Source organism: Micrasema longulum, unplaced genomic scaffold (genome assembly GCF_059751315.1).
Source record: "Micrasema longulum isolate JH-2025_06_02 unplaced genomic scaffold, ASM5975131v1 h1tg000900l, whole genome shotgun sequence".
Taxonomy (NCBI): Eukaryota; Metazoa; Arthropoda; class Insecta; order Trichoptera; family Brachycentridae; genus Micrasema; species Micrasema longulum.
In genome coordinates this window covers 100791-127421 of record NW_028278091.1, presented here as the reverse complement: position 1 = coordinate 127421, position 26631 = coordinate 100791, and the positions used below count along the sequence as shown (strand labels likewise).

Below are 26631 nucleotides of genomic sequence, written 5' to 3'. Positions count from 1 at the left end.
ACCTGTATAGAATTACTGGCCTAGTTATATGTTGTTCTGCATAATATGTCTGTGCTCACACTAATGTTAGTAGTTGATTTTTTATTTTTTTATTTATTTATTTACAATTTTAAAAAACCCGTTAGGGTTACATTAGAAATTTAATATTGTCTAGTCATTTTATGTCTCGTCTAGTCTAGTTAGTTCAGTCATCATGTGCTTTTTCAGACTGATTTTAAATTTGTCTCCATTAAAAGTTTTCAAGTAGTAAGGTAGGTCGTTGTAGTGTTTAAGTCCATTATGTAGTATTTTTGACTGTCCTGTGTTTGTCTTTGCTTTTTCAATATGATAGTGTTGTTGTTGTCTGGTTTTATATTTGTGTATGTCAGCATTTTTGACTAATATTATGTCGTCGTCTTGTATGTTTCCCAGTGTTATTTTGTGCACAATTTTTAAGGTCTCAATTTTAGTCAAGTAGTTTATGTCAAACTGGTGTGTTTTTTTGTACAGTTCAGTCGTAGAGGTCAGGTAGGGTAGGTTGTATGTTAATTTAAGAATTTTATTTTGTTGTCTTTGTATTCTTGTTATGTCTGTCTTGTTACCATTTCCTCAGAAGGCGATCATGTAACTCAATTTACTTTTGACATAGGCTTCGTACATCATATTTTTTTCCTTTCTCGGTATAAAATCTTTAATTTACTAAAATAAATCAAGAATATAGTTACTACTCAATTGTCAAAAAACTGGCGTCGTTTTATGATTAGTTTCGACTCGGTCAAAATAAAATTAATATAATTTTATCTTGATAGTTACAATCTAATTTCAACTCGCTTTGTACTGATTATCGTTTTAGATATAAACCAAATAACTGGCTGATAAAGACTTGGGATTCAATAAAAGGGAAAGGGAAGGTAGGTCTGGAGTAATTGTAGTTCTGTTGGCAAAGAGGTGTCATCATCAGTACCAGTCAGCGTCACACCAAGGCCAACATGCTGTTCCCCGCTGCCTTAGTGATAGTCCTTCTCCTGGCTCCTACAGGTTCTTAGAGCTTTGTATTATTATTTAAGTGAATCACAAAAAAATTAGCCCGTGTCTGTGTGTGAAATAGAAATGAAATTTCGGACGCGTGTGTTCGGCTCAATGATTACTCTAGTAAGTAAAAATCTAGAAAAAGATAATAGACGGGAGGCAAGTCCGTCTCGTGATAGTGAGTGCCGCGTTTACATTCCACCCTTAAAGTCCTGGGTTGGATTTATGGCAGGGTGTACGTGAAATAATGATTTAAAGGGTGATTTTTCTTCTAATCTTATAAAAGTGATCCATATACGCCGCAATAGGAGTGCCAATGAGGAACTTCAGCCCTACGGGAAATTGGATACAAAGAATATTTTCTTGCGCGACAAAAATTAGAGCATTAAATTGTAAGGCAAAGTTTCTTGAAAATGTACAAAAAAAATATTTTAACAAAAACGCACTACTTTGAATGACGTCACTGGTTCGTATAAACTAACCAAATATATAAGAGCTGTGAAGAATATCCGGTTTGCTTACCGTAAACGAACCAATCGAGAGAACTGATAGAGAAGAACTTGTGACGTCACACGCGGAGTTATTTCAGAAATACAAAACCTTGAGAAATCATGGCGCCGATAACACGATATATAAAAATAAAATGTATTTTTTTTGGCGTAGTTTAATAGTCCATCAACAAAGTTTTTTAAAAAACACTGAATTTTCTTCCGTTATGCACCACTGGGTGTGGAATGGAAAATTATAAAGATTTTCTATTTTTTTATTAAAAAAACATATTAAAATACATAAATAATAATCTACACGACTGACACGTCTAATGACTTGTTTATTATTTAATTTAATACAGGAAAGATTCAATTCAATTTCGATGCATATTTACGTATAGTACTGCGTTTTTGTTTTTAATGATGTTCCTCTCTTATCCGAGTTTCGACATAATCTAAGCATAAATTGTTTTTCTGGATTTTAATTCTTTTGCATTACATGACATTATAATTTAATTTAATTAATTTTACTTTGTATTTTTTACTGTTAATTATTATGGCTTAACACGGGCACAACCTAAAAAGCCTCAATAAGTTAATAAATATTTAAACGAGTGTAATTTTGAATAAATAAATAAATATAATAAAAAGTACGAAATACAGGTAAACGCCGTTTTGCACTGGTTCGATTTACGCCGATTGTGCCGTTGGTGCCGGCGTGGGATTCCCCGGTTCGGCTGACACCAGACGACAGTAGGCGCCGCGATTCTAATAACAGGCACACTTTTACACGTTGTTTTATTATATTGCCGTGTACGCGAGCAGCCTATTGTGGGTGTGAAATTGTTTCGGAGTTAGTTTTTGTTTTGTTGTTAAGAATAATAAAATAACTGTGATTATACTTTTTATTTTATGATTATTAAAATAAATAGAACATTCAAATATTTGTAGTTTATGCTATATTATTCTGCAAAAAAGGATGCAATGATCAAAGCGAATGAAATTGGATGTTTTTTTTTAAAAAGTGTGAGAATTTAATTAAGCACCGACGAACTGGTGAGTTAGTATTTGTTATGAAAAAATTTGATTATTTATTTTGTAAGCGAATTTAAACTGTATTTATAAAATACATTTACAATTTATTTTGAATATATATAGGATATGTATTAAATAAACATGTTAGATTGTTCTTAGAATTTCAACACGGAACCTAACTTTATATCTTTCTTTATATTTGTGTTCATTTTACGCCGATTTTTTTACGCCTTTTGTCTGTTCCGACAGAACCCCGGCGTAAAACGACGTTTATCTGTATTGATTTTTTTTTTGGAAGGCCACTGTGATTCTCAACAAATGATTAGTTCGTCTCGTAGTCAAATGTTTAGCGCATCCGCCTGCCATGCAATAGGTAACGTGTTCAATCCCCATATGGCTGACATGTAAAATGTATTTAAACGGCCTCGGTAGTGTGATCGATGGCGAAGACACATGACTCACACATGGAAAGTTCCGGGTTCGAATCCCTGTTAGAACACAAAACATAATGTGATTTTTCTGAAGCTTGGGAGCTCTTTACGGTAATTCACCTCTGTAATTGGCTCTGAAGGCCTGTTATGATGAAAAAATAAAAGCAAATAAAAATAAAAAAAGAAAAGAAATATATTTTCACACTAAAATAATTCATTGTCCTGGCGCTTAAAAAACATCTTTTTTTAAAAAACACAATTTCCTGCGATCAATTGCCCTATACACCATCACCAATAGAGAATAATAATTAATGAACATTTCATAGTCCTGCGAAGGATTTGAAGCGTAAAACTGATCCCCTTACAATGATGTTACATAATACATAATGACTTTGACTTTGAATTCATGGCTCTTAGAGTACCGGGTCACAATGACCCCTTTCTTCTTCGTCTTAAGGATTAATCATTGATTGAAGCTGGGGGGGGGGGGGGGGGTGAGTTTATTACGTCTGCGAAGATGTCGCAGGGGTTGTTTCTCTTATTAAGACTTCTTTGGGTCTGTAAGTCGTAAGTTGATAGTGAATTTATTGTGGGGTTTGTATGATTGGGGAGGTCGCTATAGAATCTCTCCGAGAGTGAGACTATATATTTTGAGACGGTTAGAATGTCGGTTTCGTGATGTATTCGAGAGTTTTTCGTCCAGCGTGGTGCTTCTATTGCGGTGCGGAGCATTTTGTTCTGAAGGTTGTTACATAATAATCGAGATACGCAGCATTTATTGTTTTAATTTAGATTTTACCAACTATATTTAATCCGCTAGGAAACGCTTAAAATACGCTTTTCAACATTTTTAATTTGTCCTCATAACATAGACAGCATTAAAAGGTTTATGGAGTATCTAAGGTTCACTTGAATCAACTAACGACAGTAAGTTCACTGGCCCTGCAAATGCCGAGACTTCCGTATTCTCCTTCCAAAAGGTTATTTACTATCGAATCAATATACATATATTTAATGAATTTCCTGAAGGGTTGAATCCAGAAATAACCTTTACAAGTATTTGTACATACCTACTTAAAATATTTTTCCAACATTTAGATGTAGGTAAGTAAGATATAAGTAATAACCAAATTAATGTATTCACATTATAATTTGGAAAGTTCATATTGTGAAAGTTCACATTATGATTTGGTTATTTTGTGACAGATAATATTGTTTTATGAAGAATCTCATTGTTATGTCATAGTTCACATTATAATTTGGTTATATTGTGAAAGTTCACATAATGATTTGGTTATTTTATGACAGATAATATTGTTTAATGAAGAATCTCATTGTGATGTCATAGTTCACATTATAATTTGGTTATATTGTGAATGTTCACATTGTGATTTGGTTATTTTATGACAGATAATATTGTTTAATAAAGAATCTCATTGTTATGTCATAGTTTACATTATAATTTGGTTATATTGTGAATGTTTACATTGTAATTTGGTTATTTTGTGACAGTTCATATTGTATTGTAGCATCTCAGTGTTATGTTACACTTCGGATTATAATTTGGTTACTTTGTGAAAGTTCGTATTACATTGTATTACAAAGATTCTCATTGAAATGTGAAGGTTCACATATCAAGTTGGTTACTTTGTAATGTGAAGGTGCCCGTTGTAATTATTTGGTTACTTTGTGAATATTCACATTGTTATTCGGTTAATTTGTTACGGTTTACATTACAAATTTATTTTATTGTAATAATTCACATTATGATTTGGTTAATATGTGAAGGTTCACAATATAATTTTGTTACATTGTGAGGGTTTTCAATATAATTGGCTTAAATTGTACTTTTTATTTGAAAATTCATTTGTCAACCCTTACGGGTTATTCATTTTACAATTTTTTTATATTTTTTTATTAATACTCTGTTGTTAGTGATATATTTTTCACATCTGTTGAAAAGTTTGCCTGAGTCTTTTGTTTAGTTTTGTCTGGTAGTTTATTGTTTAATTTCAGTCTCTGATTTAAATATTAGTCTCGATTGTCCTTGTCTCGTTTTGGAATGTTGTATGTGACATTGTTCTAATATTCTTGTATTATGTCCATGTTTATTGCATTTTTTTTCAAGTTTTAGTTCTTTGTCTACATTGCATCAATGGCTAACTTATGAATACATTTTAAAGATTCTAGTTTAAAAAGTTCATTAAAATAAAATGGTTTAGTTTTTTTAAAGAGTTCTTTAGTCAGTCATATACAATCTTCAATATTTTATTTTGCTGTCGTTGTAGTCTGTTTATATCATTTTGGTTTCCTGTTCCTCATAGTTGCTGCATATAACATATTTTATATACTATCGTTTCCACTACATACGATCATTCTATGACTCTTGCGTTAGTTAATTCTACTTTCATTTTACTGATCTATCATATTAAAATTATATTCTTAAAATACAATTGTTTGATGGTATGTTCACTGGGACAAATATCGAAAATTATATCTCTACAGTCAACAGAGGCATAATGGATATGGGAATCTATCATTGACCGATGATCACTTTATTATTTTAATTTCATAATACGCCCAAGGGGCATTTACAAAAAATATACAAGTAACAACAAACATAGTAAGTAATCATGAAAAAAATAAACAACACTTTTTTGTGTATACGTGTAGAAACAATAAAAAGCATACTGCAATGCAAAATAAAAAATGAAACTTTGCACATTAAAAAATAAAAATGTGTACATAAGAAACATGTTAGAATTGAAAAGCAAATTGTAAATAACTTGTAAAGAATTTAAACGAAAAAAAATTATACATATAAAAAAATGGTATTAACAAATTAATTTTAAAAACAAATAATAAAAAAATAGTTTACAGTAAGTATATTTAAGATATTATAATACATGGTACACAAAAATAATTGATAAATTAATTTCAGAAAGAGATAAGATAAAAATATTACTAATATTAAAAATTGAATGAAAAAGAAAGTTTTATTACGAATTTAATAATTAGTTTCAAACAGTGCATTTAAGAACGTTTTAAAATTAATAATTGTTTCATTAACATCACAAGTAAATTTGTTGACCAAGGGCCGGTTGCATCGACAAAAGTTAAGTTAAAGTCAGGACTAAAGTCAAATAAAAGTTACCTTTATGTCAAAATGCGTTGTATCAAAAAAGTTAACTAAATATTAACAAAAAGGTTACTTTTACCGTTTAAAGTTAAGTTTAAAGTTAAATGCGATCTGCCATCTGTCAAAAAAGCGTCGTGAGTGTTGAAATCTATTGATCGATCTGTAAAAAGTTGCACAAAATGTCAATTTTATCTGATTTTTCGTCTTCCGATGACGAGTTTATCATCATGTATATTCTAAACCGAAAGAAAAACTGTTCACACCACGAACGGAACATTTTTTGTGGGAAGAGTCCGACTTTATCGCAAGATTTCGAATATCAAAAGAAGAACTAATAATTATTTGAATTTTTAATTGTTAATTATTTTGCAAAACACAGGACTTGATCATCAGCGGCGTGGTATAAAATAAATATAAATAATCACTGTATTGAAATGCTGTTTATTTATTTTTAAATAGAGCTAGATTGAGCTCAGCTAACTCTTTCTGGACATTTAAGGCTGCCATAATTGCCCGAAAAATGTCCCTTTTTTGCTCTATTTCTAGAGTAAAAAGTTCTTCATTTTCTTTTAGCTTTAGCTCTTTTAATTTTTTATTTAGTTCAAATAGGACGATGTCCCTTTTGTTCTTTTCTTCTCCGAACGCGCAGTGTTGCTTCGCCCATTCGCACACACTGAAAATTGGAACGAAATTTAAACGTTTGTGCCCAAAGACGCGTCGCGGGGCATGTGTATTGCTACATGTAAATAAACATGTACGTGCTTGCGCAAAAATCCCAACAATTTTTAGGGTGAAACTTGAACCTTTACAGTGGCAACATTCTTAACTTTAACTTAACTAAAATAATGTTGATGCAACGGAATTTTTCAGTTACCAGATTTTGAGCCTTAACTAAGTTTAAATATTTAACTTTAAACTAAATTTACACCAACTTTGATGCAACCGGCCCTTAGGAATGTAAACGCGGAATCGGAGAGTTTCGTGCATAGTTAGTACCTACGCATGTAGTTGCAAACAACTCCGTACTTCTAGTAACTCGATTCGGTATTTTAAAGTTAATAAAAATTAGGAGTTCACAACAATTGATCTCCGAATTTAAAATTATCCGCAAAATGCAATAGTGTAACATTTAATTTAACAATTTCGTCCATCATTTATTCTACATTTCACGTTTTAAAAATTTGTGGAATAATTTATTTCCGGAGTAATTTTAAAAATGGGATCCATTTTTTTATTAAACGTATATTGCAAAGCTTAAGATATTATTTCTGAATAATTTTAGACTGTAAGAAACACGTGAAATTATTAAATCCGTATTTTTACAAAATATTCTTACAAAAAAGAATCCCTTCTGTTTATTACATGTTCGTAATAATAACCGTGGGGTTATACATAACTAGTGACCTTTAACTTATAGTAACTTACTTATAGCACATGTAACTTTAACAGCTCTTCAATGTACGCAATCGAAACTCCAACTTATAAACTATAAAGGAATCACCAAAAGTATTAATATGAAAGATCTTAGAACTACTATAGTCAACAAATCACAAAATCTAAATAAAACTGCAAGGAAGGGCCAGATTTCTTAAGATCTGACGCTAATCAAGGGATCTTACATTTAGTCAACTTTCAAATAGCTCGCGACTGAGACCCTCTTAAATAAAGCAATAGTTGGCCGTGGAGAGGCTCTCCCCAGAGGGGGGGAGATCGCCAGCTGTATTTCTACTCGTAAGGTGGTCGCGTATTCGAAAAGGTTGAAAAACACTTTTCTAAATAATAAACCTCATAGATTGCAACACATTTTTTATAAAACTTTCAGTCTATCCTACCTTGATTTTTTAGCCACGTGTTGACCAACTTACCCAAGTCAGTCCTTAATCATTATTTATGTGATATCTGAATTGTGATTTTCTTCATTTATAGGAAACTCTTTGGAATGTTGGAGTTGTGATAGTGCAGAATGTAATGATAAATTTCCTGATAAAATAACATGCGGAGCTCCTCCAACGGGACCTCCAACAGAGGCTCCAACCACACCTGTGACAGAGGCTCCAACTACACCCCCGACAGAACCTCCAACCAAACCCCCGACAGAGCCTCCAACCAAACCCCCGACAGAGGCTCCAACCCAACCCCCGACAGAGCCTCCAACCAAACCCCAGACAGAGGCTCCAACCAAACCCCCGACAGAGCCTCCAACCAAACCCCCGACAGAGGCTCCAACCAAACCCCCGACAGAGGCTCCAACCAAACCCCCAACAGAGGCTCCAACCAAACCCCCGACAGAGCCTCCAACCAAACCCCCGACAGAGCCTCCAACCAAACCCCCGACAGAGGCTCCAACCAAACCCCCGACAGAGGCTCCAACCAAACCCCCAACAGAGGCTCCAACCAAACCCCTGACAGAGCCTCCAACCAAACCCCCAACAAAGCCACCGACAGCTCCTACAACAATAACACTAACAGACTCTCTAAGATCCCAATACAGGCGTGAAAATATGTTCTCAGTGAGAAGACTGAAGGCAGAAACGGAAGACGAATACAGGTGTATTAAAGTTGTATACAAAGGTAATTAAAATAAAACTACCGTTTTCTTTTCTTAAATCTTTATTTCGCAGCCCCAGAAGTACACTGCCGTAAGTCTAAATTTAGCAGGTTTGAGTTATGAATGCAGTCTTAGCATATTTGTTTCCCTTTTTTAAGAAAACACTCATGTTACTCTACGTATATGTTTGAGCAAGATATACAACTTTAGTATTCTTTAAAATCAATAAGGAACTTCAGCTCTACGAGAAATTGGACACAAAAAATGTTTTCTTACGCGCGGTAAAATTAGAGCATTAAATTGTATGGCAAACTTTCTTGAAAATGTAAGAAGAAAGTATTTTTTTTAATTAATCAACCAACGATAATAGAGTTGTGAAAGATTTCCGTTTTACTTACCGTCAACGGACCGATCGGCAGAACTGACCGAGAAGAAGCGGAAGAGAACTTGAAACGTCACACTCGGAGTAATTTCAGAACTAAAAAACTTTGAAAAATCATAGGGCTAATAAAACTACACATAATTCAATTTTTTTTAAATATGTGTTAGTTTTATAATCCATTTATTAATAAATAAATAAATAAAATCCACTGAACGTCCTCATTGAGTAAAATATCGAGATGATCACTGTAGTAATTATGATGGTATAATGTTCTTTAAGTATTTGAACAGTCAAATAAGGAAAAATCACAAAAAAAAGAACAATTTAACGTCAATACTGCTCTACTTTAAAATGGCCGATTACGACATATTCTACTAAAATGTACTTACTTCTAAGGGAGCGATTTATTTGATTACATTTTTTTATTTTATCACAAACATTTTTTACCAAAACACTCAATTTATATATTTTTATTTAGACCGGTTATTTTAATAAACAATATCTAATAACGCTTGTTTTTGTGTGTACTTTAGACTTTTAAATATATATGCTGACAAAGTATAAGTTACTTCAATCTAGGGGTCAACCGGGGCGAACTATGCGGTGATAGCTGGAATAGCAAAAGTAATAATTTCACATTTGGTGAAATATAGACTTTTAAATAGTTTGTCAGTACTCATTGCCAGCCATAACTTATAGTATTTTGTCATTCTTTGAATGTTTTATAGATCATTGCCGATCTGTTTCTATATTTCAATGGGGAACTTCAGCCCTACGGGAAATTGGATGACAAAAAATGTTTTCTTGCGCGCGGTAAAAATTTGAGCATTAAATCGTTTTTATTAAAATATTTACGTATTACGTGATGTAAAAATAAATATTTACGTATTACGTAAATATGTACGGTAAAGTTGCTTAAAAATGTTCGAAAAAAAAAAAAAAAGTTTAATAAAAACGCACTACTTTGATTGACGTCACTAGTTCATATGAACCAACCGATTATGTGACAGCTGTGAAGGATATCCGGTTGGCTTACCGTAAATGGACCAATAGGAAGAACTAACAGAGAACAACCTCTGACGTCACACGCGGAGTTATTTCAGAAATATAAAACTTTAAAAAATCATAGCGCTGATAATACGATGTGTAATTTTTTTTTGGCTTTGTTTAATAATATATTTTTAGAAAAGACACTGAACTTCCTCATTGATTTATTTTGAGGTTGGGTTAAAAGTTGTTTCAGAATGCAGAAATAGGTCTGTTTATTACAAAGAGGTGTCCGAGATACCGAACTCCAGAAGCCGGTTGGCGACCGCCCTCCGTTGCTGTTTGCTATCGCGAGTGAAAGTCTGTCGGTAGTCGGTAGTCGGTAGACGGTAGACTGTAGACATTCTCTCCACGCGGTTGTGCCAGAATCGTCGCCTTTTCCTGCCACATTTCACGATACCTTCTATGTTGCAAGCTTCACGTATGACAGTTTTTCTGATCCCATCCCTCGGTGTATTTCTCAGATGAGTGCGCAATGTTTTCATTTTTGCAGTTTTAGAAAAAAAGCTAAATGCAGTGTTTTTATTTTGGTTGTGTCGGCACTAGATTCTATGCACGAACACAGTTGTTTTTTTTTAATATTAGATATTAGTCTATTTAGAGGTTATGTTCGCGGTGTCCTTAAAGAGTATTTTAGTCTTTGAACAGAATTTGTGTTGTAAGTTTGAAGTAAAATTGGGCGTCGTGTGCCAGGTACATAGCGGCTGAGTGATGTTTTGCTTCCAAATAATTGGTCCCGTGTTTTGTTCGCTCCTTGTTAGTATCCGATTCGAAACCGGGTTGGCAGGCGCTGGGCGCATTTCATTTAGGTGTACAGGCATCCCTTCATGCCCTGGGATTAGTTTCCCTTATTTAATTTTTTGGTTAAAAAATATTTAATTATAGTTACTACGAATGCAGCGTTGATCCGAATTTTGGGGACGGAGTTGCGGTTACGTGTCATCAACACATTTAATCTAAAGAATTAAACAAATCTAAAAGTCTCACTTCCTCTTTACTTGAAGCATTAAGAAAGGGGAGATAGAGTTATCTCACCGCGGAACCTAAAAAGAACATAAAATTTTGGCAACTTTCTTTAAAGGGGCTTATCTAGTTATTCAAATCTACGCACGCAATAACTCTTTTACATTTCTTTTTTTATATTTTTAGACGGAGAGGACAAAAAGACCAAGAGAGGCTGCCTCAAATTAGAAGAAGGGGATAATAATGACAAGGACATCTGTAAAAAGTTCTTAGACAAAGAAAAGGACATCAATGGCTGTGGAGTGTGTAAAAAAGAGCTTTGCAACTCTGCAGGATTTTATCAGTTATCTAAAGGATTATTCTTTTTGATTCTTTTACCTCTCATTCGTTTCTTTTAAATCCTGCTTAAAATAAATTTAATTGAAATAACAAACAAGTACAAAGTTCTTGAGCGCAAGAAAAATGAATTGATAGAAAACATTTCAAAATTATGACAAAAGCAGCAATTTTAACTCTTTCTAACTGATGTTAAAAACATTTTAAACATTTCATTCAACTCCAAAACTTGAACGAAATAATGTGCATAATCGTCAGTGATGAAATGTGTAAAATGTAGTGTTCAAAATAGATCGTTGATTTACCTACTTTTACTTATAGTTTTACGTAAGAAAGCTTGAAAGTTTTCAAAAATGCAACAGTGTCATTTCCTAAAATCTTGGGATTATTTTTCATCCTATTCATCAGTATTATTAATTATACACACGTTTGATCATTTTTAAAGGAATTACATAAATATTATGTTTTGTGCAAGTTATATTCGCAAATATCATTTCGCTTTTAGGAAAAGAAACCAAATTTTCAAATTTATATAGATTTTTAATTATTTATTTATTTATCTATAGGTTAAATGTAAAATATCATATTATTATTTATTTACGTAAGATTTTGTTCAAATTTCATAAACTGACATCTCTTTTTGAGTAGCAAAAGTGAAAACCCTGTGAACAGCGGTTCGCGTCTTTGTTTTAACATATATATAGGAATGTTTAGGTGCATAATTTTGATCAAATTAAAAGTAATTTCTATTAAAATAAAGTGTTTTATTGACATTCCAAACTCATTACGTTATTTTATAAAATTAACAATTTATACCTTGTTATACGACGTAAATAAGATAAAGGTATTTCGTAAAATGTTTTAGTTCGAAATGAGTAGGTAAGTAGTAAAATTGTATAAAAATTATAAGATGAAATTAAAAAAGAAAAAAAACACGGGAAAAAAAATGATAAATTGTTTTTACTTACCCGTTCGTTAAAATGGATTGCTTGAACAAAGTTAAGTCAGCGTCAAAATGTATTGCAAGAAAACAAATCATATTAATTATAAGATACAAAAAACATGACAATTTTAGAAAAAAAAATCCAGTCTAATCGGTCCTTTATTAACTAAACATAAAATACGTTTTGCTTCTATATCACACTGAAAACAGTTCTTCTTCTTAGTTTTTTTTGGCTTTTTTCACCCCTAACTGAAGTGTTCTAGCCAGTGTCAAGTTTAAGATATCTTATTGAAATATTTACACATGTGTTACATTTTTTTTTTTACATTTTTTTTGCACCACAACAGGAGGCCCTAATTACAGTGGTGAATTACATCACAGAGCACCCGGGCTTGAGAAAAATCACATTTTTAATTTTTGTGTTTTCACCGGGAATCGAACCCGGAACCTTCCGTGCTTGAGTCAAGCGTCTTGACTACTACACCACGGAGGCCGCCGTGTTAGTACTATACATACTGTAAACAGTTCTGTAAACTGTATTGTTTATTTCGCCCGGATCTACCAAAACCGTTTCATGATCTTGTGTAAAAATGTACCTACAGCAAATGAATATATATCATTTCTTAACTACATGCCCTTGGGGTTAGTATCTTAACGATATCAGTATCCGTCAACTAACGCGCTTTTGTTTTAAACTGGAAATAATTAAGGAAATCACGACTCAATCAATAATCCAATAAGTTCTTATTTTACTGTGCCATTACAAAATAATAATTATCTGCAGGCGCCATTGATTATTAATTGTAGACATTGTACAATCATTTCAAAACACCCTAATCACAGGGATCTGTCATTTTCTCAATTATTTTATTATTTTTTTCACATACTTCATAGTGCACAGAGCGCTACATTGGTACACCAAATAAATTGCGTATTTCGATCACAATAAGTCTTACGTTTCAAGTGTCAGTCCCTCTGAACAAGTGTTCAGGGTGTAGTGTACTACCACTTGTCCCTACAACGAAAAAACCATTTTAAATCAATATTTCATGTCGATCTAACCAGGGATCATGGTAGGCGAAAGCGCCATCTACGACTCTACGGAGCGGAATTACCACAAACTGATTTTAATTTTTACGTTTTTTACCATCAATTCGGAAACTCATCCGGGATTCTGGTTCTATACAGTAGATAACATTATCTTAATCCGCCATTGTTAATATTAAAAAAAAAACAATATCATTGATTTTGTATACAAGTACCGCTTACTGGATTAAATCCACTGGGGATTTTATCAAGATTAATAAATATTTCCATCAAAGACAAAGACGGAAAACCTCTTTAGGAATATTGCAGTGTCTAGCGATTTCCACGGATCGCGAAATCACGACAATGCCTAGCTTAAGTTAAGTGTGTACGTTGGGTATAGTAATCAAAACGTTGGGTTCTCCGTTCTGATTATTATTGGCCTATGAAAAAGTATAAAACTTTAAAAAAAACATATTTGCTAGGACATATTCTCTAGAGCTGAAATAATGTTATCAAATCTTACCTACATCGATTTTTTTTATTTTATTTTCTTTCTGTTGACGCCCATGGGGCTTTTACATTATACATACTATATCATAAGAAAAAGTTACACATTAAACATAATTAACATTTTTTCAAATATAAAAATTAATTGTCAGTAAAATCTTAAGCCTAAGCGAGTAACGTGTATACGAGATGAACTTGTAATATTTTGAATACGACCGTATTCGATATTATTGATCAGATTATTTATTTCATTATATTTTTTTATCAAACTGTATTTCAGATGAAACTTAATTTGAGAGCCTATAATATTTTTGAAACGAACCTATATTTGAGATTACTACACTACACTTATTTATGATTTTATTTCAGTATATTTTGCGACAAGTCTATTCTTGAGTCGAGACAATGATTGAGGCTATATTTTTAACAACAAAAAACTTGAAATCCTGTTGAAATGTGTAGTTCAGGTCTTTATTTTTTACGTAACGTTTTCCTGAACGTTTCATGCGTTTGTATTTTATGTACTTTGTATTTTTTACAAAAACATTTAATCGTTATTCCGTGTGGTCTAAATAATATCCACGAGCAAAATGATTTATATTTATAAACGGTACTGAAATTCAGAAGTAGTTTCGAACATGGTAACCTAGTTATTTATTTAACAAGTTGTCAGAGTAAGCTAAGCTCTCGTATTTGTCACGAACAAAGTAGAGATATCGATGGCAGCTACGTTAACTATCGTGTGTTGAAAACATCAACTTTTCAGGTTTGAAGACGTTTTTGTTCACCTAAGTTCTAATCATTTGGATAATGCTTATAAAAATGTTTTTGAACGATATTTAAAGATTATGTCTACAATCAACTCTTCGACATTTTGGTGTTACGAATTTTTACGTGGAATCCGTATCGGTTCAAGACCGTAGATAGTACTTACGGTCTTTTACTTGGAATCTGCATTCATTCTAATGACCATATGTATAACTTAAAATATATCGATATATTTAAAAATAAACAAATGACCGTATGTGTTTACATACCATGCTTTTTTCAATTAAAAAACAACGCACATGATCGTCCGTATTTTATACGATAGTTTTGAAGTTTAAATAATTATCATTAAAGTCGTATTGCTCTCCATGTTGAGAACTCAAAATATAATTTTTATTTAGCATCACATAGTTTTTGAGTACTTAAATACTTATTTCTAGGCGATCTATACATTTTTTAACAAAACGTTATAACATTTCAGTTTGTGTAAAGCTAACGAAACCCGCACACGAGACAACGTGCGCTCTGATGTAATTAATTATAACCGATACACGCCATAGGTGGCGCTACGTTCGCCTCCACTCAACAGTCGTTTGTTTCAATATCATAGTTTACGGCACATGTTCGTAAAACATAGATTTTTTTACAGGAAAAACTTTAAGTAAAGGGTTTAAATTTGAATTGAGAATTGAGACAGCAAAAGCCTCTTTACATTAAATGAAATCCCTCTTCTGCAATGCTAATCTCAACTTGAAAATAAGGCAAAGATTGGTAAAATGTTATGTGTGGTCTGTATTGTTGTATGGCTGTGAGACTTGGACTCTGAAAGTAAACACTATGAATAGACTGGAGGCTTTTGAGATGTGGTTGCATCGCAGAATGCTTAAGATATCTTGGACAGACCTGATAACGATCTCAGAAGTCTTAAGTCGAGCTAGAACGAACAGAGTACTTTTAACCACCATAAAAGTTTGTAAAATTTCATATCTGGGGCATATAATGCGTGGAGTAAAGTACTGCTTGATTCATTTAATTTTAAAAGGCCTGAGTCACAGAGGGCCTGGAAGAAGGCAGATGTCCTGGCTGCAAAATACACGAGACTGGACTGGCTTCAGGACTGTGGAGTAGATTTTCCGGGCAGCACAGGACAGAGAGACTTTTGCCAGAGTGATTGCCAACGTTGGGGATACCTGACAGGGCACTAAGAGAAGAAGTCTAAATTTATTTTAATTGTCTACACGTTACTGTTAAAAAACTAAATTCGACAGTTTGAGGAATACGATTAGTATACGTCGCTGCCATCGATATGTATGTACATATTGTATATGCAACTAATTAAAAAAAGTATTTTCTTGATTTATTACCTACGATTGAACTAAATATCACAATAAAAATGTTTAATTATCCTAATCTATTAAAAATGTATTTAAAGGAATATTTTAGGTAATGGTAGTTTGGAAATGGGAATTTTAGGAGGATTTAGTAGTTTGTCGGACACCAATTAAATATGTATTTTCTTTTTATCAATTAATTGATGAATTTATCATGTAATAATTGAGAAATTTAATTAAATTAGAATCCTGTTTCAACAAATTTATTACAGTTTATTTGATATTTTATATTTGAAGGTCCAACGCACACCGATTTGATTAATCTAGAATATTTATTTTTTATTCAATTTATTATGGCTTTTACCTCTCTCGGTAATATTAGCCAGAAAAATGTATTATTCACAAATGTTAAAGGGGAGCAAAACAATATTAAATTACTTGTTTTTTTTTCTACTGCCTTCGTTGGTTAAAAACCCTGTTGTGGAATTTATCATTTAAAGGTAAGTAAAGGAATAATATGAAGCTGAAGATTTCTTCACCATGGGACGCTCTTATTAAAAATGTAAAAGTTTTTTGTTAAGGTACTGAGAAAAATAATTTAAGTAAATTATTTATTGGTACAAGTAATTGGAAAATCAGTTGTAATTCGAAAATATTTGTCTTATAATTCACTCATTTTTGACATTATTTTATAAGAAATGACGACAAAAGTCATTATGTTTTTTGCAAACTTTTTTTCTCTGTACTGCAATTAAAAAAATATAAATATTTGCGTTCTTTTGATTTAATCAAATATTTAAATATAAGGAGGCATTTCCAAAGAGTTGTAAAAAACGTAACACCAGAAAATGGAAATCAAGTAGTTGTAGAGTAGGGTTTGAACCTAGGACTTCTGACCCATCAATCCGCGTCATTAGTCACTTGCCACTGGACTAAAAGGTGGTTTATTTAATCTAAGGATTTAATTTCAATCTGGTTTAAATTGTAGTCTCAAATATCGTGGCGGTATCCGAACCAGAGGGCAGCGGAGCCTGCTTTCTACTTTTTCCTTGCTAACGACCGCGGGCCCCCGAGCAAGCCTTGCGACCCGACCCTCCTTGGAGGTCGCGAAACTGTAAACGATCATTGTTACTTGATATTTTTCGTCAACCACGCTTCGAGCAAACGTCTGAATCTCGCATTTAACGCACCATTCTTAATATAATTAATTAATTTACATGACTTATGAAAACAAATGTTGGCACTTACTTCTTCTTGTTCTTTTCTCTCTGCTTATTTCCGGCCACTTCTAGACAAAGGCCTCTTCCGTTCGCCTCCACGCCGCCTCGTCCAGCGCAAACTGCATCCAGGTAACGCCGACATGCCCAGATCGTCTCTCCACCTTAGTTGTGGCCACCCCGCACTTCCGTTAGTTGTTTAAGGTCTCCGAGTCAACGGGGTTTTTTGTCCATTTCTCAGACGAGCTTCTCGCTACATGGCTTGCCCATTGCAATTTTAGGGCCGCCGTGTGATGAATGATCTCAGTAACTTTTGTTCTGTTTCTCACATCTGCATTTCAGACTCTATTTCTCGAGCTTATCCCTAACTGGCTCTTGCTTTTTGTGTCGATCGTAGTTTCTCGGCGTTTTGTTTCGACAAGGTGACCGATCGATACCATACTATGCAGTAACCGGCAACAAAAGGCACTAAGCCGTATATTAAAAATACCTTTTCCAAATTTAAACACGTTTTAATCACTCAAGACACGTTTTTAACGTAGGAATTGTGAAGCTAATAATATGTCTATGTAATGTTTACGTACTCTTCCGCATTATACGAGTCAGGGACAATATAATATTATGGCCCCACCCAAGTTACAAGGTTACTAGTATTTTACGAAACCACTCAATGTCAGTTCGTTGTCCGCCATAAATAAAATTATATCAAATTTGGTCGCGTACCCAATTATGAAATGGCTGTTCGTATTTCCAATAACAGCGCCCCATTTTTCATCAAAACTTTGGACGAATAAACAATTAACAAACTGTCATAGAAAAAAACAATAAAAATAATAATTCATTCAATTTGTTTCGTGTTTAGGCGGATTGAGAATACAGATCTGTGTGAGAAATGTACTCGTATCAAGAATCCTGGACGAGTGTTTCTCCTAAAAATGGAAATCAAGTGGAGATAACTCCGTCTGTAGTGTCCGAATTAGTCGGTTAATCATTAGCTTTGAACCCTTATTCGCACCCGGTAGTGCATAGAGCCAACAATTAGCCAATAGTCGATCATACTCGTATTACAACAGAGATAAGGAACATTTAAGAGAAGGTAATATAGAAGTCCAGGCATCTACAGGGCATATATTGTTGATAAATTACCTGGTCCATGAAGAAGTATAGAAATTGAAAAAATAATATTTTCAGGCGTTGCCTAGTATGTAGGTGATATAATTCAATTTGATGAATCTCACCCGCATAAATAAAGGTTTCAGCTCTTTAACTTCACAAACATCAACAGATGAAAGAATGAAAGGAACATAGATGTTCAAATATAGGCAGAATGGTGAATGTTACACAGTGTGTAAAATGGCCACTTAAACCTGCCATTGGCAGGTCATAAGCCCTGTAGATAACTGGACTTCTATATTACCTTCTCTTAAATGTTCCTCATCTATGTTGTAATATGTTTATATAAACAGCTCCCCAGGGAGTTGAATCCAGTCCTTGTCTACAAAAATTTGGACAAACTAAAAATATTGTTAATAGTCAATCAGTTTAACGTATTTTGTGTCATAAAATTACGTCATGAGTCCTGCACATAAAACCAATGTATTTGAAGGTTCTACTACTATATATTATGCTTTAAAAAAATAACAACCTATTTCCATTGTCCATAAGGACAATTAGTAAGTACTCACACTATAAAATTGAATATTGGAGGTGGGTTGGTTTCGCACGCATTAAAGAATGGATCAAGCCAAATAGGTAAAAAGTATTTTTATTAATTTGTTGCATTACTTGTAGGATAAATAGTGTAAAAGTTAAATTTTGTTTTAAACGTAAATAGGGCATGTTTCAAAATTAGATTAAATGTTTCCATCGACACAGGACTCCCCAGTGATAGGTTTAATAAATAAAAAATACAAATATCGTAAAATTAAAAAGTAAAGAAAATAAATAAATTTCCAATACTTTCATGTTCCCTTCACACAGTCATTTGTTAAAATTGCTGTATTAGTACTTAACTTACCTCAAAAGCTTAATTAGCTTATCAGAATGAAACTGCCACACAAACCACTGTTTTATTGAATCCAATCGCCACCAGCTTTGTAAGATCAAATCAAACTTTATTTAGTGTTTTCCAACTATTCCGACATTTACAGATACGTGGCGAATACACTTGGACTCGAGTTCTTTCACCAGACTTATGTGTTTTTCGTTTTGATTTTTCTACAGCTTTTTAAAAATAGTATAATCCTGTCTTTACGTCTTTCAAAATATAAATTGATCTAATTAGAGCCTGCTACAACTGGCTGAGATGATAAAGTGGTTCATGTTTTTGTTCTCTTACGCCGAATTTAAAATTCAATCAATGACGTCCGATATGTTGCTTGCTTCCAACATCTTGAAGTGCTGCTGACTCAATAGCTACCTCTGCTCGATCAAAAACGTCATATAATCTAATGTTCTGTATATGGCTGTAAATTTTGGTCTCTTCAAATGTGAGGTCTTTGAGAATTTCGGATGGGCTTTCAACAATATCCGACTGTATTGGAAAGTCAGTACTCTCGCTCATACGCTGTTTCCGTTTGCTCGTACTTTTCTCAAAATGATCTTGGGATTGATATCTTGTACTTTCTTTAAAATTTATGTACACATTGTAGAAATGTCTTCCTTATATTGTATGTCAGTTTAAATGCCTAAACACGTACTAGACTTTGGTGGCATACTACAGCCAGACCCGAAAATAGGGCAAATCGTGTAGACTCGCACAATTCACACAAAATAATAGTAATTTATTTAGCGGGAACAGCCGTCGCGCATGCTATTCTGGCGGCCACTCGCTCAGTTTGATGCAGTTTAACAGACTTTGCCATTTTAAAACTAATGTTTTTTTTTTAAATCACGCAATAATAAAAAATAAAAAAACATAAGTTAGATAAAAACAATAATTTTTAAAGGTATTTCTATTAAAAATATACATAAAAATTTAAATAACTAAAATATAATAGAGTTTTTTTTATTTATTTTATTTTTTTTGATTTTTACAATAATAATAAAACAGAGTTTTAAATAAATAAAGCATAATAACATATCAATGAAATACGTATAGATAGAAAAATAGTAAACAAAAATCCCACAAAGGCATGGCCTGTTCGTGGGTATACAAGAAAATGTTAATGAATTTTTGCTCCTTTAATAAACAATGGACAGTTATTATATTTTTGTATAACATAAAAAAGAAAAAAGAAAATATTCTGTAAAAGATAATTTGGTATTTTTTTATAGTAATTTAAAAAGGAAATAAAAAATATTAAAAAAAAACACAAAAATATTCCTTATTATTAAGGGCAACAAAATAAATCATAGAAAAAAAGAGTTCATATCTTTAGTTTGAATCCAAAAGAGTACATGTTTTTTAAAAGAAGGAAAATTTTGAACGTTTGGAATCTGGCAGATTACGCCATTTCAAATTTAGACTTAACTTTGGTATTTCAATTTTCATATACAGACTAAGCATTGAACTGAAATTTGTTCCAATAATTTGAAGAAGATGTAATCTGATGACATCCTTTCTAGATCTAAGCCACATATTTTGCTATTCATATGTATGCATTACTCGTCTAGTATCTTTTACAATAGTTTTATAATAGAAAATCAAGTTTTATATATAAAATAATGCAGTAAGATCGAACAAAACGTAGGTTTGATTTACGATGAATATAAATAATCACTCCTTCCTTAGTGAAATAAGAACATTTTTTTTATACCTCTACTAAATTGGTACTGTTAATACACGGTCATGAAAAACTTCATAACTAAATGTAGAAATTTATGGCAACAAAGTAAAAACATATTAGTAGACGGAATATGCAAGTCTAGGCAGGGTTTATGACATGGTGTTGGCTGGTTTAAGTGGCCATTTTACACAATGTGTAACATACACCATTTTGCTTATGTTTAAACATCCACATTTACTCAACTCGTTTATCTGTTGATTTTGTTAAATAAAACTGAATATGAGAATAAAAAAAATTTGTATACAAATTCTGTATTATTATTAAAACATATTTTATACTATTTTAACAAATATAAATCTGTTGAAGTGAAGAGAGTTAAAATGTTCGCCATTGTCTACCTTGGAAACTAATCCAGTATAAAAATTTCAGGTCTCTAAAAACTTAGCATGCATTTTTTTAACATTTTTTATTTTATGTTCCTAGTTACAATAATTTGAAAGGATACTACAAGTTGATCCTTGATGTGGAAGGATACAAGCATTTTTCTTAGTGGTTCATAAGGCACCTAACTTACCTATGAGCAGAGCAATTTTTTTATTTTTTATTTTTCATTTTTTATTTTTTATATGGGAGTTGCTTTATTATTTACCTTGCTTATGCTTATGCTTAAGGTTTATATTTAAAAAAATGGATTTTTCTGCAATTAAATATCTTAAAATTATATATTAATGTGGGCTTATCAGGATCTCAGCATTTGCTCACGTGGAGAGGAAACCACTTAAAACTCTTCAGGAGAAGCCGGCCTGTTGGCAGTAGTCAACAGGCCTTCCGTTCCACTAGAGGAGTGTTCGGCATTTTGTTTCCTACTTTGGTTGATTTTACCAATTTTCTGCGCTATATTTATCATGGATGATACTAGCAATGATACTAGCAAGCAGAGCAATGAGACAATCTCGGGTCGCAGTTTTATTCCGGTGGTTACGTGGGCCTCTCCCTGATGCTTTACTTAGCTGAAAGGGGGATGGCTAGTCTATGTACTTAAAACCTTATAATCAGTTTAATCAGAGAACCCTGAAAATGTACTTTTGGCAATCAGCTAATATCGGCTATTTCGGGACAGCAGTATTAAAATAGTACAGCGATATGATGAGCGTGAGTGGAAACGAGATAGAAGACTCATTATTCTAATTGGTTATTTACGTTTTGAATCAAACAGGTCTATTGTAAACTGAGGACACTGGTTTCAATAATAATGTGCATTGTTGGCACTTCTAGTCTTATTATTTATTCAGTGGTGAGAGCCCTGAAAATGAACTTTTGGCAATCAGCCAATATATAATTTTTATGTTCCAAGATTAAACATTTTTCTATGTTCAGGTGGATGAAGAATACAATTTTGTCTTTGAAATATGACTATAATTCTGGACGAGTGTTTTCGACTCGATAGCTATTCTCAAGTGAAAATTCTGAATAAAAAATTAAAGTGGACAGAAATCCCTCCCATCCATCTCCCCGTGGTAAACTGTTTAGAGCGATGCCTGCTATGCCAGAAGGCTCAGATTCGATTCTCGGTATGGTTGACGGGAAATATATATTTTGAATGGTGACTTTTGCTCTAATATTTCATAGTTCCTGGACCAAATCTGAAGCGTGAGACATCATCTTGCCTTCACCTACCAAATGATCAAGATTTGTTCCAGTAAGGGCACCGTAAGGGCACAGTGCTCTATGCACCACTAGTGTAGATAAGTAAATGACGATCAATGTTTTTAAAGTAATTTGTTACATTTAAAATTACAATTAACAAATATTAAAACATGACGCGCACGTTTTTTAAAAAGGAATAACTGGCTTACCCTTTATTTTAAATAATCGTTAGCAGGTGGGAAAGAGAGCATATGGAAGAAAATTATGAAAAAAAAATTTGGCTTCGTGGTGTAATAATCAGCGAGTTTGCCTACCATGCAAGAGGTCTTGGGTTTGATTATCGACGTGGTGATATAAAATATTGATTTCAAAGGGTGTTTTCACACCAGAATATTTCATAGCTCTGGACTGGTACCTGAAGCGTAAGACTGGTCATCTTACCTTCATGCGACAAAAACTATCAAGATACGCTGCAATTGGTGTTCTAATGCAGTATCTTATGCACCAATAAGTGCGGAAATGGAATGAAGATGAGTTATAATAAATACAACACCTTATCGAGAAAAAATCTTTCTTGAATGAATCAAACGCCTCGCCAATTTCACAGTTGGCCGTCTAAACAACTGTTGATTTACCATTTAAAACCAAAAGAAAATTTCATTTACTTAGCCTAGTGGCTGGTTTGTAATCGTCTGTGTAGCGTTTGCCATTCTGCCTGTGTTTGGAAATAAATATTTCTTAAATTCTTACACGTGTTAAAAATACCTGACTATTTTGATCCAACATCTAATAACTATTCCACAAATTTTTATTCATTCTCAGAACATTATTGCAAAAAACAGTGACTATTTTTAAACATGGGTGGCTATGAATTTTGCATCACCGTGTGTATTTTAAATAAACATACAATAACATGGGCAACTTGACTGATATACAATATAACATTAAATGATACCGAAATCCAAATCTTGTCCCCCCTCAGGGTCCATTGTTGTCTTTTAGCCACTTCCTCGTGTCCACAACCGGTAGAAGGTAAAAATAATACAGAGGCGTACGGATTCAAATAAATAAATTAATAGATTTAGGCAAGTATTGGGGGCACTGGCGGCTCCTGACCGAAAACACTGGCAGTGCATTTCTTTACATTTTGTCCACTTGTATATTATTAAGTTCAATGATATTATAATAATATGGTTTATTTTTAAAAAATAAACCTTAAATAAATTTTAAAAGTTTAAATAATTCAAGAATAAATGTAAAAAACAAAATTAAATTATAAAACATTCTACAGTAATACAACAAGAAAATCATAAGTACTGTTTCATACAGCTGGGCAAAGAGAACAAAAAACTAAATATATATTGAAATGCATGAATAAATAAATATAATTACCATTCACCATCTTTGAAAAATTTCAAAAGGTTTGTTTTATAGGAACAATACCTTACACTAAATATATCAGATACGTGGGAATAACTATTGCCGAGTTCATGAAGTCTGTCTGTATTTTCAATTTGTGATCAATAAAATACATACTGTCTGAGAGTGAAGTAATACAGAGTCAGTTTCAAATTTAGACTAAAGTCAAACCCCCGGAACCCGCTTTAAAAGAATAAATAATGGAATAATACAAACAAAACAAACAACTATGGAAAACTTCACATCTTGGAAACATTCACGTAATTTGCCTAATAGAATACGCACACAAAGGCATATTTAGTTTTTCTAGGTCGGTACCATAGTTTTGTCTATTGAGGGTATTGTCTTTAGTTACTGCCCGCCACTGGTAATATAGTACGTCCACTAAAGAGTAAATTAGTATGTGACACTTAAATCTCGTACACCGTGACAGTTATCGCTTGATCTTTAAGGCGGCTATCACTGACGCTATCATTCATCGGTTCTCGAACAAGTTCAAAGTTTTGTTTGAGCTCTGAAGGTTGTCACGGACAGACCGGCGTAGTATGAGACACACCTCAATGCTTTTGTCTATTACACTGTTAGTTTTTATTATTTGCGTTTTATTGCCTTTAGTCGCCTGTCCAAATATGCTAAGTAAAAATATCGGTTTCGCCCGAGAGAATAGAAGCATTATGGTACATTAGACATAGTACGTTTAATATCCTGATCATGTGATTCAGCTGTTACTTATTTTATAGATCAAATTTTATTTATTTAATAACCAAATAAAATGTAAATAGAAACATGCATCTTTTGAATATTTTATTTATTTTTATTTGGGAAAAATAACAGTTTTTACATATATATCGTAAACAGAAAATAAGAATATATATTAACGAAAATTGTGAAAACAGTAAATATAAATTTTCCACAGGGTGTAAGCTATTGATTTAGTTCATTATTGGCATCAAAATAAAAGCAATTTAACAATTAAGAAACGTCAGTCACTTAAAAGTTGCAAATAAAATAAAAATACATATATTTGTATACGTTAATCAAAATTATGGAAATAGAAATAAGATAAATTTTAATTTAAAGAATAAGAAAATAAAAAAGTTCTATAAAAATAATGTAAAAGGTACAAAATATAATATTGAACATACGAGTACATACATAATTACTGACATCGTATAATTAAACAGGTGTACTGTCTATAAGGAATTTTCTATATTTCATATAGGAGAGATGAAAATATTAGAAGCACTGACTTTGTGGTTATTCGTTATAATTAATTAATTCTTATTTCACTGCCGATCAGTTTCGAAACTATTTAAGCTGCCTTTTCAAATTTTAATTTATTTAAAAAAAAATAAAAAAACTTAGTTCGGTTTGTGTTAAGTCTCTCTCATCTAATTCAGATTAATGTTTTTTTTTTAAAATATCCTTGTGAAATAAAATTTGCGAAACTAAAAACAAACCGAACTAAGTTTTTCTAAAAATAAATTTATTGTGCCTTGATAAGGAAGCTTGTATAGCTTCGCAGCCAATCAGTAATTGAAAATAAATGAACCGGGTTGTGGTCCCGTGGTAGTATTGTGGACTCACAGACCAAAGCACATTGGTTCCGTCCCATACAAGGCTTGGACCGTAAATGTAACTGGCGAAATATTTCATTTGCACTTTCTTCTTTAAGTTTTATTTGAGTAAATGTATGTTGTTTTATTTCCTGCTGAGAAAAAAAACAGAAAAATCATTCTTCTTTCTGTGCCATATCAGGTCTCCCCGACGTTGGCGATCACTCTAGAGTAGGCATTCCGGTCCTGCGCCAACTGGAACAGCGTCTCAACCCCGCGCACACCCGTCCAGTCGCGGATGTTTCTCAGCCAGGACATATGTCGCCTTCCAACTCCACGCTTTCCCTCGAGCTTTCCCATCATAATCAGCTGTAGTGCGTATATTTGCTTCCGCGCATGATATATATATAACAGAGAAAACTTGCATATCTCGCACATCTAGGCCATATCTTGCGCGAAAAATCATTAAGTGTATTTAAAATTAGATCAAATCAGACTTTTTCGAGGCATTCCGAGATTTCAAAGGGTTATGATTTAAGGTTTTAATATGACGCATACAATATATATTTTGTAAAACTTTTAATACATGGTTTTAAAGGTAATTTAATTGGTTTTAGTTACATGTATTTTATTTTTTTTAAATAATCTCGACTAAGATACTAATCAAATAATGAAAAACGCTTTGTTCAATATTTTTCATGTGTTTTTTTCAACTTTTAACTTGTATCAGGGTTTATCCTGATGAATATTTTTATTTATTATAATTGATCATACATTTGTTTTTAATATTAAAAAGCGAGTTACAGATGTATGGTTCAAAAACGGCCTTCTGAGACCATCGTGCAAAGGTCCGAGATTCAAATCCCACTTTACTAAAACTCGATTTAAATTTTTTCAGCACAAGTTATTTACGACTTTTAGAAAATAGTCTGAAAATTTCAATATTTGAGAACTTAAGTATTTCTCTTAAAAAAAAAAAACAAGTGGTCAAAACCAAAGGAGTTTTATTTTAATTTTAATTAGAAATATGTGTTTTTAAGAAGGGGTTAGAAATGGAACAGGAAGGCAAGATAATTATTATAAATAAATTGTAACCCATATAAAAAAAA

The 26631-nt window shown here is 32.6% G+C and overlaps 1 protein-coding gene across 1 annotated transcript; it reads left to right on the top strand.

Moving 5' to 3' along the window:
- Nucleotides 1-864: 864 nt before the first annotated feature.
- On the top strand, nt 865-11504 carry LOC148278260 (uncharacterized). Its single transcript, XM_088231662.1, has 3 exons — nt 865-1017; nt 8028-8672; nt 11228-11504. Exons 1-3 carry the CDS (start codon nt 969-971, stop codon nt 11437-11439), a joined length of 906 nt encoding a protein of 301 aa, XP_088087788.1. The 5' UTR covers nt 865-968; the 3' UTR covers nt 11440-11504.
- The last annotated feature ends 15127 nt before the right edge of the window (nt 11505-26631 follow it).

Bases quoted from the DNA above. Each gene is read 5' to 3' on its own strand.
- LOC148278260 (XM_088231662.1), top strand. From the start codon at position 969: ATGCTGTTCCCCGCTGCCTTAGTGATAGTCCTTCTCCTGGCTCCTACA. The intron at 1,018-8,027 runs GTTCTTAGAGCT...CTTCATTTATAG, and splicing joins CCTTCTCCTGGCTCCTACAG to GAAACTCTTTGGAATGTTGG. The intron at 8,673-11,227 runs GTAATTAAAATA...TTATATTTTTAG, and splicing joins TATTAAAGTTGTATACAAAG to ACGGAGAGGACAAAAAGACC.